At 42.1% G+C, this 17,682-nt stretch overlaps 1 protein-coding gene across 1 annotated transcript; it reads right to left on the bottom strand.

Annotated features, from left to right (window-relative positions):
* Nucleotides 1–241: 241 nt before the first annotated feature.
* Nucleotides 242–16,078, bottom strand: LOC146618509 (von Willebrand factor A domain-containing protein 5A-like). The gene is made up of 21 exons (XM_085371299.1): nucleotides 15,960–16,078; nucleotides 15,323–15,370; nucleotides 14,998–15,200; nucleotides 14,686–14,908; nucleotides 11,379–11,545; nucleotides 11,181–11,295; nucleotides 10,873–11,048; nucleotides 10,692–10,780; nucleotides 10,402–10,546; nucleotides 9,278–9,357; nucleotides 9,001–9,115; nucleotides 8,741–8,899; nucleotides 8,541–8,644; nucleotides 8,204–8,412; nucleotides 8,091–8,123; nucleotides 5,738–5,764; nucleotides 4,816–4,854; nucleotides 2,861–2,908; nucleotides 836–984; nucleotides 542–665; nucleotides 242–424 (listed from the first exon to the last, which is right to left on the bottom strand). The coding sequence occupies exons 2-21, from the start codon at nucleotides 15,360–15,362 to the stop codon at nucleotides 345–347; spliced, it is 2,325 nt and encodes a 774-aa protein (XP_085227425.1). The 5' UTR covers nucleotides 15,363–15,370; nucleotides 15,960–16,078; the 3' UTR covers nucleotides 242–344.
* Nucleotides 16,079–17,682: the final 1,604 nt, after the last annotated feature.

Here is a 17,682-nt window from a genome sequence, read left to right as displayed (position 1 = left end):
GTTGAAAGACAGAATTGGCCAGGTGTGTTGGTCTTTTTAAATATTTTAAAATTTAATTATTTATTTTTTTCATGGTGACTCATTAGAAGGAATGATGGGTCCAAACTCATGTGTGTTTTTATTTGTTTAATATTTGATGCTTTCAAGCAAACAGCAACATTAAAGTTAGAATAGAAAAGCAATCATCTCTGCTACTCTTACAAAGCTGACTTTGGACATACGCAGCATAAAATAAGGCACATTAGATAATAAAGTTGGACGATGCAAAGATTAATGTGGATGAAGTATGAAGTAAATCTGCTTCTGTGTATGAATCATAAAGAAGTTGTTAGTTTATAAAAAACTCAGAGGCCAAGGGCAGTTTTTTGCACACTGCAGCCCAACAATATATTTCCAGCTTCCACACACTCTGTCACAGACGGTGCTGGAAAAAAAAAAGGAAACACAAAATAAAATATTCAATTAGCATCTTAATAACTGACCGACTGTAGCAACTCAGTATAGCCATCACAAACTGAATGCTTATTTTTGTGTTTACTACCTTTTTGCGCACTGAGCCATGACACAGCCTTTGCAGCCAGAAGCTCCCACTCGTCCTTTGCATCCATCTTGAAACCATGAAGCCAGATCAGAGCCAGAATGGTGGCCCACACTTCACTGCTGGCCTAGCGTATAGAATCAGAAGTCATGTAGTTAAATATTAAATTAAGTGAGGCAGCATGCAGATGTTCGTTAACATGAGTGTGTAATTTTGAAAATTCACTTTTGAAACCATTTTAATGAATATGTTACAAACACCCACTATTACTGTGTTATTATTTATTTAATAGCCCACCTTTTCAGGCTTTGACTTTTCCACCTCCTCGTTGGTCTTTCTCAGTGCAGCAGCCAGAGCTGGATCAAACAGCCAGCAGCCAGACGCCTTCTGGAGGGAGACTAACTGTAGCAAAGGGTCTCTGAGTGGCTTCTTAGCAGGTGGAAATTCTTCATCCGGCAGTTGTGAAGAGGAAAATTTAGAGGAAAAGTTACATAATAAAATGCCCTTCCTGGGTGGAATTGAAAGCAATATTTAAAATAATGTGCTGAGTTAAGTAAGAAAATAGTTCTAATGATTTGGTTCCACATGTTGCAATATATGTGTCATATTTAGAGTTGTTATTATTTCTATTTGGGCAATTAAAAGAACAATATTTAACAAAAGACGTCAGCTTTGACAACCAGATATATTTCATAACTTTTTGGATATTTGATGATTTCTTTTCTCGTGGAACCAGTTCCCAGTTTGGATTTGGGAGACACACACCCTCCCTACATTTAGGATTAGGCTTAAACCTTTCCTTTTTGATAAAGCATATAGTTAGCGCTGGATCAGGTGATCCTGAATCCTCCCTTAGTTATGCTATGTCTAGGCTGCTGGGAGATTCCCATTATGCATTGAGTATTTCTTCTTCAGTCACCCTTTTCACTCCCTATGTGTTTATACACCTCTCTGCATTGAATTATTTTTCCTCTCTGGCTCTCTTCCACAGCGTGTCTTTGTCCTGTCTTCCTACCCTCACTCCAGACTGTCGCAGCAGATGGTGACACCTTCATGAGCCTGGGTCTGCTGGAAGTTTCTTCCTGTTAATATGGAGTTTTTCTTTCCCACTGTCACCAAAGCGCTTCCTTATATGGGGTAATATGATTATTGGGAGTTTTCTCTGGATTTTTTTGTATTATTGTACCTTACATTATAAAACACCTTGCGGCAACTGTTGTTATGATTTGGCCTTGTATAAATAAAATCAAATTGAACTGAATTTAGTTATCGCATCTGACAGTGGACTCCTCTTTGTTCTGCTAGACTTAAGTGTAGCGTTCAATACTATTGTTCATAACAGTACACATATTAAAGGAAGTGCACTACAGTAGTTTGAATCATATGTATCCATGTGTATCTAACAGATTCCAATTTGTGATTGTAAATGATGAGTCTTCTTGACATGCACAACTTAATTACTGAATTCTACCAGGTTCTGTCCTGGGACCAATACTTTTTGCGTAATACTTGCTTCCTTTAGGCAGAATTATTAGAAAACAATTAATACATTTTTATCACTTTGCAGATGACCCTCAGCTTTATTAACCATGAAATCAGAAGACACAAATCAACTAGTTTAACTACAGAAATGTCTTACAGATATTAAGGTCTAGGTAACTTTTAATAAGTCCTAAAAAACCTAGAAACATGGTGTCTAACCAGACACTTATTTTGATGGTATTAACTTGGCTTCCAGTAAAGTGTGGGAAATTTTACCAGGATATGTCCTTCAATGCACATATTAATCAAATATGTAGGACTGCCTTATTGCAATGTGTCTAACAAACAAAAACATTATGTGTAAGAGTGATACTAAAAAATTAGTTCATGTATTTATTACTTCTAGGCTACACTATTGTAATTCATTATTATAGATCACTTTTAAAAATGTCTGAAAAATCCTCAGTTGATCCAGAACGTTGCAGTGAGAGTACAAACAGGAACTATGAAAGACAGAGCATATTTCTCTCATATTAGCTTCTATTCATTGTCTTCAGAATTTAATTTAAAATCCTTTCCTTCATATAGAGTGAGGAGAACTTTCAGTGAAAACATTCCTTTATGATAAAGCTCATAAGTTTGGGCTGAAGCAGATGACTTTGAACAATCGCTTAGCAATGCTGCAATAGGCTACCGGGGGGCTATCTATGATGTTTCTGTTTATTAATAGGAAAAATGAACCACGCTGGCTGTCTCTTTTATAGTTTGCCACACACCAAAAACAACAATTAAGAGTACAAAAGCACCAATTATACATAAAAAAGAAGTCAAAACAGATACCTCCATCCATGCTGTACAAACAGCAAAAATCCATGAGACATCTGTCTTCTGCTTTTTCAAAGGAAACACAACAGTAAGCACACCAGATATTCTTAGTTCTATAATTCTAATCCAAATGCAAACAAAATTAAAACATGTATCTTTCGTTGCACACTAAATTCAGTAGCAAGGTTAACTGATGTGCAATCTCATTGCACTTATCTGACTGGAATTGAATTATCTTAATTGCTCATGTGTAGCATGCCAGACTAAATCTGTCTGTGTCCTCGTTCAGAAGTGCAACTCAATTAACTTGCAGTAATCCCAATACTGACTAACTACTAGAAGACAAAACCAACCCTAGGCAGTACTGAAATGTTTGAAATCATCCTATATACTTTACAACAAAATAGTTATTGGCAGATAAAACTGCTAATAGCCAGTTAAAAATAATAAATTAATGCTTGGCTTTTTTTTAAAAATTGATATAAGATACAGAAGCTATTTAAGCTTTATTTTTGGAGATCTCCAACCTGTAATTAAACTATTTGAGAGAAAATCAATCTTTACACATCCTTACACAGCCTGTAACTGGGGTTTTCCTGGTGTGATAGACCCCAGCCTCTATGGATCTTGTGCTCAGAACTTGTTCCTGTGGTGCCATGATTAGTGCCTCTGTGCTGTCTTTCAGTCCAGCTTTGTCCAGCCCCTCGTAGAAGTGGCTGAATTCGATGTCAGCCACTTCCTCTATCTGCCAGTTGTTCATACTGTGCAGGGGACTGTCCTTCCATGATAGGTCCTCCTCTTGCTCCTGTTTCTTTGGTTTCTGCTGCCTGAGGTATTCACTGAGCACATGGTTGGTTTTGGCCATCTTCTTGGTGTACTCGTGGATGTTGGTTGTCTTATCCTGGACTGTGGTACTGACACTCAACAGTCCCCTGCCTCCTTCCTTCCGCTTAGCATACAGCCTCAGGGTGCTGAACTTGGTGTCAGAACCATCCATGCAGGGTCAGGAGTTTCCTGGTCTTGATGTCAGTGGCTTCTATATCTTTCTTTGGCCAACTTATTATCCCAGCAAGGTACCCGATGACCGTCAAGGCCTAGGTGTTGATAGCCTGTATCTTGTTCTTACCATTTAGTTGACTCTTCAGGACCTGTCTGACCTTGAGCAGGTACTTGGTGGTTTCAGCTTTCCTAGCAGCCTCTCCACAGCTCCCATTTGCCTGTGGGATCCCCAGGTACTTGTACCTGTCCTCTATGTCTGCAAGGTTGACTTCTTGTAGTTCGATCCCCTCAGTTCTGACTACCTTCCCTCTCTTTGTTGTCATCTGATTACACTTCTCCAGTCCAAATGAAATTCCTCTGTCATTGCTGTATATCTTGGTGGAGTGGATCAGTGAATTGATATCTCGTTCACTCTAGGCATACAGCTTGATGTGATCCATGCACAGGAGGTGGCTGACAACTGCTCCATTCTGTAGTTGGTATCTGTAACCAGTCTTGTCAGTGATCTCACTGAGGGGGTTCAGGCCTAAGCTGAACAGCAGTGGGGACAGATCATCCATCTCCTTGGTAGATCCTGCATCTGATGGTGACTTGTGCTATTGGCTTGAAGTTAGCCTCTAGTGTTGTTCGCCACATCCACATAGAGTTCTGATGAAGGCTCTTAGGGTCCTGTTGATCTTGTACAGTTCTAGGCATTCCAGGATCTGAGTGTGGGGCTTGGTCAGCCAAGTCTTGCAGTCTCTATCAGTAGCTGGTGTTTTGTGCCTCTGGTATTGATGCCAATTCCTTTTTGTGCCCCGCTTATGTATTGAGCCATGTGCCTACTCATCTTTGCCGCTATGATGCCTGAACAGAAGCTTCCATGTGGTAGGAATGCAGGTTATGTCCAGTAGTTGGATGGGCCCGGTCCCTTCTACAAACAGCTACACATTTACATATATGTACAGATGTGTCATTTAGGTTTTACTTACCTGGTCCCATTTCCTCCAACATCGCCGCGGAGTCACACACTATAACATAAAATAGAGTCAGTACATTTCATAATAATTTGTTAAGGAACACTAACTTACTGATTTGTTGATATACAAATACAAAACAATAGTATAAAAGTATGTAAATGTTCATCACTGTCACCTTTCTAATCAGAATCTTGATTTCTTGTAACAAATATTTTAAAGTCAATGTCATTTATTGCTTTTGGATCGTCTGAACCTGACTCAGATATTCTGCTCTTAAATTTATCATCGTACTCTTTTTATTCACATTCATCTGTCTGACAAAAACAGATTAATATTTCATCTTAACATGTAATGTCTCCACATCATACTACGTTTCTGGCTTCTGAGAGTCTTACAGCAGGTTAGAATATTACTACAATATTTAAACTGTATTTAAATCTACATGTTGATAAACACCACCTATATTTAATCATTCAAGTTCAGACACATTGGCTCATTTAAAGGGTCTTTTTCATTATTTTTACTCTTTTGTGCAGTAGAGAAGAAAATGGCTCTTTATGGAAGGAACTACATGATCACATATTTAATATATTACATTTCTAATTATTTAATAATTCAAAAAAGCCAGTTTCACAGGAAGGAATTGCAGCTAGATTATGACACTAATATGGAAATGTTGGGAAAATTAGACATTTTATTTGCTGTTTAGATCAGTACGTTTATGGCTTCTGAGGTCATTATCATGACCTGCAACTTATCATAAATGGTAGTATAAATACAGCCAAATACAACAACTGGGAAAATAAATACTGCAGCAACTGTGCAGTGAATGTTTGACATTTAACATTTCACATACAAATATGTTGGTTTCTCTGTTTTTATTTTAGAAATGCACATGTGTGTAGATGTGTGTTGTCACTCAGCTTCTACTTACTAATCGTGGATGGAGCAGCCCTGACCGCTATGATAAAAAAAAACTCAGGTTGAGGGTGAACATATAAGAGAGAAATAAAACCTGGCATTACCACACCGTTGATCTTTAAAATGTATAAATCAACCTTAAACAGGTTGAGGTTATCAGGTGAAGTCTTCACTTTGGGACACAGCACATTACAAAGGCTGTCACAGCAAATACTGCAGCTATTTGCATACAGTATTCAAATGAATTCATCCTCTATACGGTTGCCATTTGCCTGTGGGATTTCCAGGTATTTGCAATGTTGCATTCTCATAGTTTGATCCAATCAGTCTTCTTTACTATCTGACTACACCTCTCAAATCCAAATGACATTTCAATGTCATTACTGTATACCCTGGTGATTGGTGAATCAATGTCACGTTCACTCTTGGCATACAGCTTGATGTCATCCATGTACAGGAGGTGGTGTGACGATTGCTCTGTTTCATAGTCGGTATCCAGCCAGTCTTGTCAATGATCTCACTGAGGGTGTTCAGGCGTATGCAGAAAAGCAGTAGGAACAGTGCATCTCTTTGGTAGATCCCGCACTTGTTGGTGACTTGTGCTTTGGGCTTGAAGTTGGCCTCTACTGTTGTACACCACATCCCTATTGAGTTTCTGATGAAGGCTCTTAGGGTCCTGTTGAACAGGATCCAACTGTGGGGCATCGAGTCATAGGCCTTCTTATAATCAATCCAGGCAGTGCACATGTTGATAAGCCTAGTGTTGCAGTCTCGGGTGACTGCTCTGTCAACCAGTAGCTGGTGTTTCGCTCCTCTGGTATTCCTGTCTATTCCTTTTTGTGCCCCACTCATGTATTGATCCATGTTCCTATTCATCTTTGCCACTATGATGCCTGACAGGAGCTTCCAAGTGGTACTGAGGCAGGTTAACTGCCAGTAGTTGGATGGGACTGGTTTCTCCTGGGGGTCCTTGGGAATCAGGCCTTTGTTTAGCCATTACGAGTGTCATTGACTAGCAGCTGGTTCATTTGTGCAGTCAGACGCACATGGAGTGCAGTCAGCTTCTTCAGCCAGCCAATTTTACACACACGTGTGTGTGTGTGTGTATGTGTGTGTGTAGAAGTACTTGTACTGTGTTTGCAATGGTAAAAAACCTTGAACTCCCCGAGCGAAACAGGGGAACCATAGTGTGCAGTAGGGCTGCCACGATTAGTCGACTAGTCACGATTGCTGTACTACTTAGGCATCCCTGTCTTCATCACATCTTTCTGCAGCTCTGATAGTTGGATTAGTTCCCTCCATAATGCCTTGATCTTGGCCTCTAGACTTCTGGTACATGTACTGCTCCTGGTGGCTATTCATCTTGTAGACAACCATCTCACCGATAACTGCTGCCGTGGTGTAGATCATTTAGTTGATTTCAGTGATGGTCACAATAGGCATTGTCTGCACTGCTGCATTCGTATCTTCTAATAGACCCTCAGAGTGTACTTCATGTAATCTTGATAATCAGTCACTGAGGTCACGTTTCTCAGCTTCACCATGAACCTATCTTTCAGCTCCTCTCTCCTTCTGTCATACTTGGGGCTTTCGTGGGGCGATCGTGGCTCAAGAGTTGGGAGTTCGCCTTGTAATCGGAAGGTTGCCGGTTCGAACCCCGGCTCGGACAGTCTCGGTCGTTGTGTCCTTGGGCAAGACACTTCACCCGTTGCCTACTGGTGGTGGTCAGAGGGCCCGGTGGCGCCAGTGTTCGGCAGCCTCGCCTCTGTCAGTGCGCCCCAGGGTGGCTGTGGCTACAATGTAGCTCGCCATCACCAGTGTGTGAATGTGTGTGTGAATGGGTGGATGACAGGTTGTGTAAAGCGCTTTGGAGTCCTTAGGGACTAGAAAAGCACTATACAAATACAGGCCATTTACCATTTACCATTTCTACCTAATTTCTGAGCCACCGAGCATTCCTGTTATGTGTTGCATGCTTCTCCCATATGCTCTTTCAGTATTGCTCAGTCTCAAGCCTTGGTGGTGCTTTTCTCATATTGGTTCCCTGTCACTGAGATGGTTCAGTGGACAACAGCTGGTTTAATCTCTGTCTTCTATCTCTTTGGTATACTACTTCAAACAGCTGACCAAGGCTGTGAGTTGTTGCTTGGCAGTTTCCAAGGCCTCAGGCATGGACAGCTTGCTATACTTCTTAGCCACCTTTTTCATTGCACCTTTCTGCATCTCTGATTGTTGACACCCGAACCACCAACAGGGGCGAGAGGGGGATTTTACACACACACGTATGCGTCTAACACTTTATGAGTACTGTGTGTGTGTAGAAGTACTTGCACTGTGTTTGCAATGGTAAAAAACCTTGTACTCACCAAACGAAGTACAGGAACGATAGACATCAGGCACTGATAAGATAGGATAAGATAAGATAAGAATGCCCCAAGAACAATATGAAGTAGATAGGATTGCTAATTATTCATGTTACTTGGAATATCTCGGTGCAGAAGAGGTCCTTGAATCTCCTTGTTGTTGTCTGTATTGACAGCAATGAAAGCAGTGAAAGAACTGCTCACTCCTGATTGGACACTCAGCTGCACCACCTTCTTCTTTACTTCTTCTTTTTCCTGATTGTTTTCTGCTTCCATCTCTAGCAAGCAAATAAGAGTCCGAGCAGCTAACCTGTGGACTATTAAGCTACAGACAAGAGAAAATATTGGTATGGTGACATGGTCACAATTACCATGTAATTATCATGTTACATGCAAAGTGAACTATTGTAAAGTTATTATCTAATAAATCCAGTGGATTAACAGCTCATTTACCCAGAGTCCGCTGCAGGCCTGAGACTGAAGTGCAGCTGGTTCTCAGAGGGATGACCTGCCAGGCTGTACTTCAGCGTCACACAGCCCTCTGCTGCCTCTGAGCTCTGACACAGAATTACAGTGTCAAACCAATTTCATCTTTTTAAAACATGACAAGCATAAACACAGAGATCTACACTGTGAGAAGATGCTGCTCCTACCTGTCCAGTGAGCTGGGCATAAATTAGTGACCTTTGACCCTGGAAAAGTGATGTGATTGGTGGAGAGAGTACAGTGATAGTGGATCCCTTTGGTAAATCCCATGTAACAGAAACATCTTCCACTGCTGGTTGCAGAGAAAAATGCAGTGACTGCATCACCTGATGAGTACAAAAACTGAAATCATATCTTCTGTCCAATTTTTTTTTTTTTTTAAACACAAATCATTTTTTACTGTAATTGTTATGAGTCATTGTCTTACTTTTGGTTGCATCCTGTCAGTCCCTGTGATGAACTGAGCGTGACCTCCTCCTTCCTTGGCCATCCCATTGATGAGAGCAGAGCTGGCCCCTTCCCCAATCCCAAAAGAGAAACACCTGCAATACAACAGTTTTCTCTGAGTACACAGAGGACATGTTGGACATTCTGGGAATTGTGTAGATGTAGTTGTTTTTTTCTGGTTTGCGAGAATACAGCAGTTGTTTTAAAAACAGACACACTTGGCATATAGCACATATAATCACATTTTTTTGTTTTACCTGTGGGAGCCTGAATTCTTCTTCACCAGATCGATCACTTCTTTGGTGTTCCCCACCTCTCCATCAGTAAAGACAAACAGCTAGAGAGGAGAGTTTACACACAGTTTTTCAACTGCACAAGCTGAAACACAACTCTCTGATATGTAATCAAGTCAGTCAACTAAGTAAACTGTTTTAACCATTAAAAAAAAGAGAAGAAGCTTTAAGCAAGAGTGAGAGGAACAATAGGAACCACTCAACAGATCAACTCATGTATAATTAGCAGATTATATGAGACTGATACAGGGCTTGATTCATGGTTAACTTACATGTTGGAGTAATGAATGAGAAAAAAGAAAGACTAAAGAATGACATTATTAAAGTTTGTGTGTGTGTCAAATCAAATCAAATCACTTTTATTGTCACATCACATGTGCAGGCACACTGGCACAGCACATGCGAGTGAAATTCTTGTGTGCGAGCCCCACAAGCAACAGAGATGTGCAAACACAACAACACAAACGAGCAAAATACAAGAATGGCCAACCTGAAACTAATAAATATATGTACAATATATAATAGTGTATGCATTTCTGGATGTGTATACTAAATATTTTCCTACGTGTGTGTGTGTGTGTGTGTGTGTATGTGTGTGTGTGTGTGTGTGTGTGTATACACATTTTTACAAATTAAATAGTAAAAAAAATAATAATAATAATAAAAAAAATAATAATAATAATAATAATAATAAAATATATAAAATATACAGAGTTGAATATGTGCAAAACAAGTGGCATTTATATACAGTATGGAGTGCATAATGTTGAAGTTCCAGTAGTGAAGGTGAGGTGTCTATGACGTGTTCAGCAGTCTGATGGCCTGATGGAAGAAGCTGTCTCTCAGTCTGCTGGTACGGGACCGGATGCTGCAGAACCTCCTTCCTGATGGAAGCAGTCTGAACAGTTTATGGCTGGGGTGACTGGAGTCCTTGATGATCCTCCCCGCTTTCCTCAGGCAGCGCTTCCTGTAGATGTCTTGGAGGGAGGGAAGCTCACCTCCAATTATCCGTTCAGAGTGTGTGTGTGTGTGTGTGTGTGTGTGTGTGTGTGTGTGTGTGTGTGTGTGTGTGTGTGTGTGTGTGTTACCTGTCTAGGCTGAGTGGGAATGCAGGGCTGGCTGTAAATATGTTTGAGGGGCTTCAGGATTTCTGTTTCTCCAAGATCAGCCTCCATCAGCTCAACTTTCTTCAGAGCCTCCTCCATGGTCTTCTCACCATACTCTACACTCTTACTGCCATGACAAACACACAAATGAGATCAAACATAACCTGGAGTTTTGCAGAATCATCCAAAGGCAACATGTTGACTAACAGCAGGGAAGATATCTTATCACACATTTACAGTGATATCACTGAGATCATATGAATACAACTGACGGGAAGATGTGTTCATAACTGGACCCAAAACTGTAAATGTTGAAATAGCAGCCCATTGGTAAACTCTTCAACAGGAGCAGCAGAGTGTCCTTCAGGGAAGAGGGAGAAGATAATGAGGCCACTGTGTGAGAGGAACAATTTAAGGAAATATTTTGTAACACTAACACCACATCATAAATACCTTGGCACTGCTGATCCGGGTTTCCTGCTGCTCAGTGTTATTCGTAGCACAGTCCATACTTCCAGATCGATCCACTAAGAACACAAACTCTCCACATGAAGCCTTTGAAGACATCACAGACTGGGGGAACTCAGGGTACAGACTCACCATCACCACTGGATCACCCATCAGAGAGCCTGAAACACATGAAAAGGACAGAAAAATGTCAAGTTTACATTTTGTAATAGCTCCAACACAATTAACTATTAGGTTGAAGAAGAACAATAATTTTTATTTGCAAACTAATGACTTCTCTCATTTGCTCTCACCCAGCTCAGCAGAGGCCTGTCCTGCCTCCACCACAGCAGTGGGCTGGTGGGCATCTTTGTAATAAATCAGCAGTTCAACATCTCTGTCAAACTTGTGTCCTGCAGCCAGCTTGACCTGCACACCACAAACACATTCATATTTATTCCTCAGTAACAAGTAACAACCACACGCAGCAGACACATCAGCACTCTACCTACCGTGGCCTGGGTTTGATCAGTGTTGAGGTACTGCAGAGGGTCCAGGGAGCAGTTGGACTCTGCTTTAGAGATTGGACGAGGAGAGGACACTCGGGCAGAAAAAGACAGACTGTAGGGCACCAGAGAGGCTGGAACAGAAGTCACCTGGAATAATGGATCTTCACTATCTGCACACAACATCAGGTAAAATATGCTGTAATTAATGAGGTATAATACAATCAAATAATTTAGGCTGTAAAGACTCTCTGGCTCACATGGTAGTACAGATAAAATGAGGAAAGCATTTTGCTCAGGAAAAACAAAACTACTTTACAGCTGTTTTAATTCAAAACAATGAAAAAGTGACAGAAAAGGAATAACTTGACTTTTATGACCTACGGATGGAATAATGAACCATATCGGTAACAAAACACAAACATCATTTTTTGTCTATTCCTTCTTCAGAAAAAACAAAAAATCTGTTAGGGTGATATAAAATTTCATGTCAGCGAGAATTAAATAGTGTTAAGTATATAAACCTGTTTACTATCTAACTTTTGGAAAAAATAAGGGAAACTCCATATAAACACACTCAGTTAAAACCATTTACTGATATAAAATCATGACGAGAGGGAGAGTCTGTGTTTGCACACTGCATCAACCTACTTCCAAAAAAAATTATAATCTGACAAATGCAGTCCTGTGAAAACTAAACACACCAGTTCCAACAAGGTTTTATGAGGTGTTTGTGCTGATTGGTTTGGTTTTCTCTGACTGTGATGGTCAATCAGTCAAATATCTCCAGTTTTGGGTTTGTTTGTCAGAAGGGCATCTTTCAAGAAGTCTTGTGATTGGTTCAGGTGCAACTTTGAAAACATGCTGCCAATGTCTTTTTGAGAAAAGAAGTTTTCTCCTGCAACCCCTAAAAAATAAGCCACACTTGTTCAGTCTTATTCTAATACCTTGAAATCTAACATTTGATATGCTAGCTGAGGCCTGTAGAATCTGAGATACAGCTTTTGGGCTTTTTGTAATTTCTCTGAGGATGCACTAAAGCTTTTCACTGGACTGGAACATTTCTTTTTCACAGCTTTTTATATTTGGTAATCACAATGTGATGAGAAGTGAATCCTTTTTCTTGCAGAAAATCAAGTTGAAACTTGACCTAATTATCTTCCAGATTGCCCCTCCCTTCCTTCCCTCCCCATCTCCAGCTGCCTCCCTCTTCCCGCTCCACCACAACCACCCACACACGCAGGGCCTTGGAGTAGGGGTATGTCACCAGGGTGCAGAGGAGGCTACCCCCCCCCCCCCCCCCCTCTGTCCCCTTCTGGCTGCCTCTGCCTCAATTTTATCCCACAACTTAGACATTCACATTACTCACACTCTCATTACACATACATATAGGATCTTGGGGGTGGGCACGATACACGGAATCCAAAGTACCATCAGGGTGTATACCTCACCCCTGGTGTCGTTGCCCACCTCTCAAGGTTAAATACACGTAGACATTGAGGGCTAGCAGGAGGGACCTTGCGCTTACCTGCTGCTCTCTGGCAGGTAGCTCCATGCCCTCCTGGGTTTTAAATGCACCTTAGAACACACATGCATCAACACTACAATGAGCGGGTGGAGGGAGGTTTGGAGTCTTCTCTCACCCCCATTCTCTGCGACCTGCTGGAGCGGGGGGCCTAGGAGGAGGAGTTGGCCGTCCGACTGCGGTCTGGAGTGTGGGGCCTCCCTGCTGCTGCGGAGTCGGAGCGGTCTGCCTCCCCCCACCGCAGGGAAAAGGGTAACACCACCTGGGTCTGGGTGCAGTTCCCCCTCTAGGGGCAAGGGTACCTAGACCCGGTTCGTAGAGTAAGCTTGGGGAGTGTGATCGTGTGTACAACGTCTCTTTATGTCTGTCTCCACGTTGGTTGAGTGTGGAGTAAGTACATATGAGAGCATGAGGGTGGGAATGGATGTTTGTATCTGTGTGTGCCTGTATGTCTGTGTCTATATGTCAGGTTGGGTGTCAGACGCCACCTCTCTGGGGACATCTCAGGCCCTCCAAGGTTTGGAGGCCTATCTCCCCCCACCACCACTTCCCCTGCCAGTGGCGGACTCCCTCAGACATCGGTGCGTTGGTGGTTCATTGTGTCTGGGGATGGGCGTCCGGGTACACACCGGCTCACTCCTTGGCGGCCGCTTATCGGGGCCTGGAGCCTGGGGCTCGCTCGGGCCACTTTGGAGGTGGGGTGCCCCCGGCCTCTCGGCCTGGGGCTCGGTCACTCAGGCACGGCTGGCTGCCGGCGGAGCTCACGGCCGCGTCACTGCAACTCCCCCTGGCTTCTGATCCGCGGCTGCTGAGTGAGCCCTCATCTGGGACTCTCCTCAGCTCTTTCTGGGACAGTGGCGCAGCTGCCCCTCTGTTGGTCTTCCTTGGTCTCTTGTGTTCTGGGGGCCTCTGGATGTCTGGAGTTTTGATCTCCTCCATACCTGCTTCATGCCCTGGAGGACGGGGCTGTGCCCCCCCCCCACACCCTCTAGCAGATCATTACATGAAGGAACTTTTTAAAAAAACAAGCGCGTCCATGCTCACAGGTGTACACACGGGTGATCACACCCACAAACTACACCCTTTTTGGTTTCTACCTCAAAGCACACTGTGTTCTGTTGATCTTATGTGCTGCACAATAATGTTTAATATTTAGTATTTACTGTCATATTCCCATATATCATTGTGATGTTGTTTATTCTATTACTCTTGTTCTCTTCTGCTTGTTTTCTTTTTTTTTTCTCAGCAGGTGATTGATATATGCTTTTTTTTTTCTCTGCCCGTTCTGTTGGTTTTTGTCTTTTGCCCTTCTCCCCCGTCCCTCTTCTCAGCTGTTTCTCTTTCCCTCTTTCTTTCTCCCCTTCTTTCCCCCAGTCAAGTCTGTCCCGTATTCAGTAAATGAAAATAAAATAAACAATAAAAGGTGAATCAAATGGACCATTACGGCAAGGCTGGGATGGTCAATTTGGTAAAGTAAATCCGTTGGGCATCTTTCTTTGCCTTTAGACAACAATTCTGATGGCAAAAGAGCCAAACGGGACAGGCCAAAGGAAAAAAAAAAAAAAAATTATCTTCCAGATTTTTCTCACTGTATGTGTTTTCCTGTATGTGGCAACAGTTGCATATCTGGTTCTGTGTTCACACATTACAGTGACTGGCAAAGTTGGAAGATGTTTTTTTTAAAAACATTTTATGTTCTGTCAGTGGTGTGAAGGTTGGAAGGTGGTTCAAGACTTTGACTGATATAGTTGAAGCATTTCTGGTCCAAGTATTCTGAAGTTGTCCTACCCTGAGGTTGGTATCGAGGGTTGAGCACAGCAGGCAGACAGAACCTCAGACCATCATCAGCCTGCACAGCCAGCTCAGTGACGTACTCCAACCTGATGGAGGCGCTCTCTCCTGGAGGCAGACTGCCCACACGCAGAGAGAATATATCTGGACTCTGATCACTCTCCTCCAATAGGAAGGCCTGCTGACCGGAGCTCAGAGCATCATCATACTCCTCACGAGCCTGAAGCACAGGTGACACATGCCAGTGACATTCACTGCGTTTATTTTGAAGCTCACTTATAATCAGGTTATATTTACTGTCCAGCTCACCTTCTGTTTCTCCTTCACCTCAGCTACAATCTGTGTCTGTCCAATCTGAGCGCTGAAATGACAGACAGCAGCATCTCCAGGCAGAGGGAAGACAAAAACAGCCTCTAATGGTTTGTCCTCCTTGTTCTCATAGTTCAGAGTGGAGACCACTGTAGCCACATGGTCCCTCACCTCCAGCTCCACCTCAATGCTCTTCAGAGGAACTGATAGAAAAATAATATTAGAATAAATACAAACCATACATCAGGGTATTATTATGTGCCATTACAACAACAACAAAATCTACATTTGAAGTTGTTTTAATTAACTTCTTTTCCATCAGTACCTGGTTCCTTCTGAAGAGTTAGCAGACCACAGCAATCCATTATCTTACCTGTAAAACAAGAACACTTAATACGGAAACTTTTACACTTTACAAATACGGAACATTCAAAACATATAGCCGCAGTCAGAGAGAACGGGTATGTCGACCGCGGGAATAAACGTTCTCCGTTAACTACTTTCTTTTTTAGGCTCTATGCCTAAAATAAACCTTCATCAAATAAAGGAATCACTGTAAACATGGCGCTTCTGGTCGATTTTTAACCGAAACTCGTAACACAAATTGCTCCTGACCGATTTATGTTTTGAGTACAAGTTACTTTGGTGATGTAAGCAGCTAAAAGGGGAGTCACTGTCGGGAACAGCTCGCTGACGCATTAATCAGAGTTTTTGTAGAGGCCTCGGGTTTTGTTGCAGTCTTGTTTATTATTATAACCAGCCAAGCGTCCCTCTGACCGTGACTTTCACTTTCACATTAAACATGCCGTCTGTTGTATAACCCTGTGGACTTTCTCCACTGCATGACTGTAGACACACATAAACAGTTAGTGCGGAATGTCTGTGTGACAGCGCCCACATGACAGCGATAAGCTTTCAGGTTTTCCTGTCAGTCCAGCTGCTGTAATAACGGACAGACTTACCTCAAAGAATGTACTGATGTTTCCGGTACAGTTTTACTGCAGCCCCCTCCTCTAAATACGTGAAGAATGGTGTTAAAACACGTAATGTTTTCGCTAACAACACTGACCTAACTGAAACAACACACGCTCGATTTTCTTGTACGAGAGCACCCAGTGGCGTAGTGATGTGTCGGTCGCGAACGAAACGGCTATAAGAGCCGATTCTTTGAAGTGAACGACGCGAGCCGACTCCTTATCGGGAGTCGTGGGTTTTTCCCCCTTCACTCACCCTCTGGCACTTTTTTTTGCTTCACTCAGCACGTGAGCCTTGTGCTGGGAAGAGGGGGGAGGGGCGGCAATAGCACAGGAACAGAGTCTGTCACAACCCGATCCGTACCGGAAACCCGATCGGTACCCCGCATGCGCGAAAGGTTTCTACTTCCGGTCGTAGCGTTTTACGATAGTTATGGGTCAGAGTATCTGTTAAGATGTTAAGAATAACAAGTATATCTTAAAATGTTTGCAATAATGAAGCATTTCAGTACAATGTAGACAAAAACGAAAGATAAAAAGAAAGTTACGGATCAGGACTCTCCGATCCTTACTGCGCATGTGTAAAGTCTGACCGTACAAATCGGGTCTACCCGATCCACACCGCATGTGCAGATGTTTTCTTCTTCATCTTCTGTTCGTTTAATGGCAGTTTACTCCCCAGTGTACGAGGATACCGCCACCACCTGACCGAGCGAATAAACCCTATTATAAACTGAATTATCGTCATTACAAACGTGTGTTAAATCTGATTTAGCGATAGTCGAGTGTGTTTATGCTTGTCTGTGAGGAGAGGATTGTTGGAATAGTGATGATGATGTGCGCTATCACTGTCAATTGTCAGTAAACACTTCATCTGGCTGATGAATCTACACGTGAGATATTACAAAGTCTGCATTATTAACTCTGTAATTAGGCGCCATTCTTCTTATTTTACGGCGCTGTTGCTCAATCGGGAGACACTCTCTGTTGAGGAGAAAAGCATGAATTTCTTTGTATACGGATTATCCATTGTTTAAATGTCCCGGGCAGTCGAAAAGGAGGTAGAGCTGTTGAGAAATGCTAGGAGCTAACTGGGCGCTAACCGTATCATTCAAATATATTGAATGTCGCAATGTTGGCAAAGAGAGGAAGTGACGTAAGATTTGCGCATGCGGGGTACCGATCGGGTTTCCGGTACAGATCGGGTAGTGACAGAGTCAGAGGGAAAGACAGAGAAAGAGAGCCAGGGGCAACAAGGTCACATTAGAAAGGTATAGTGAGCATCCACAACTATTTTCAGTTGCGGATGATAAAGGATTCAGAAAGTTTATTCATGCAGGCCTACAAGACAGAGAATGTGCATCTTCTTTTTCTTTTCATATTTGAATTTATATTTAATTGCGCTGTGGTTTGCAGTGTTTTGTGTTGTTTCGTTTTAAATTTGTTCAAAAGGAAAATTTAAATAGTTAAAAGTTGAAATGTAAATAGTTGTTTTTTGTATTATATGATATAATTATAATTATTGTATAATATAATATATATGTGAGTGCTTGTGTATAAATACACAAACAATACACATATGCTTTCAATTGTGTAATTTAAGCGATCTAGGTAGCTCTTGTTTTGGAAGTTCAGTTAATGCTAGAAATGTGCTTTGGAGTTTGTACGTACTTTGTCTCTACGGGCCACCGTATATATTTATATATATACA

Source organism: Diplotaxodon limnothrissa, linkage group LG14, assembly GCF_057381915.1.
Source record: "Diplotaxodon limnothrissa isolate DT_005_m linkage group LG14, D_limnothrissa_male_GT1.1, whole genome shotgun sequence".
NCBI classification, from domain to species: domain Eukaryota; kingdom Metazoa; phylum Chordata; class Actinopteri; order Cichliformes; family Cichlidae; genus Diplotaxodon; species Diplotaxodon limnothrissa.
The sequence above is the reverse complement of the archived record's forward strand: the minus strand, read 5'-3'. Positions and strand labels throughout refer to the sequence as shown.

Bases quoted from the DNA above. Each gene is read 5' to 3' on its own strand.
- LOC146618509 (XM_085371299.1), bottom strand. From the start codon at position 15,362: ATGGATTGCTGTGGTCTGCTAACTCTTCAGAAGGAACCAG. The intron at 11,296-11,378 runs GTAGGTAGAGTG...TGTGGTGTGCAG, and splicing joins CTGATCAAACCCAGGCCACG to GTCAAGCTGGCTGCAGGACA. The intron at 8,413-8,540 runs GTAAATGAGCTG...TCTTGTCTGTAG, and splicing joins AGGCCTGCAGCGGACTCTGG to CTTAATAGTCCACAGGTTAG.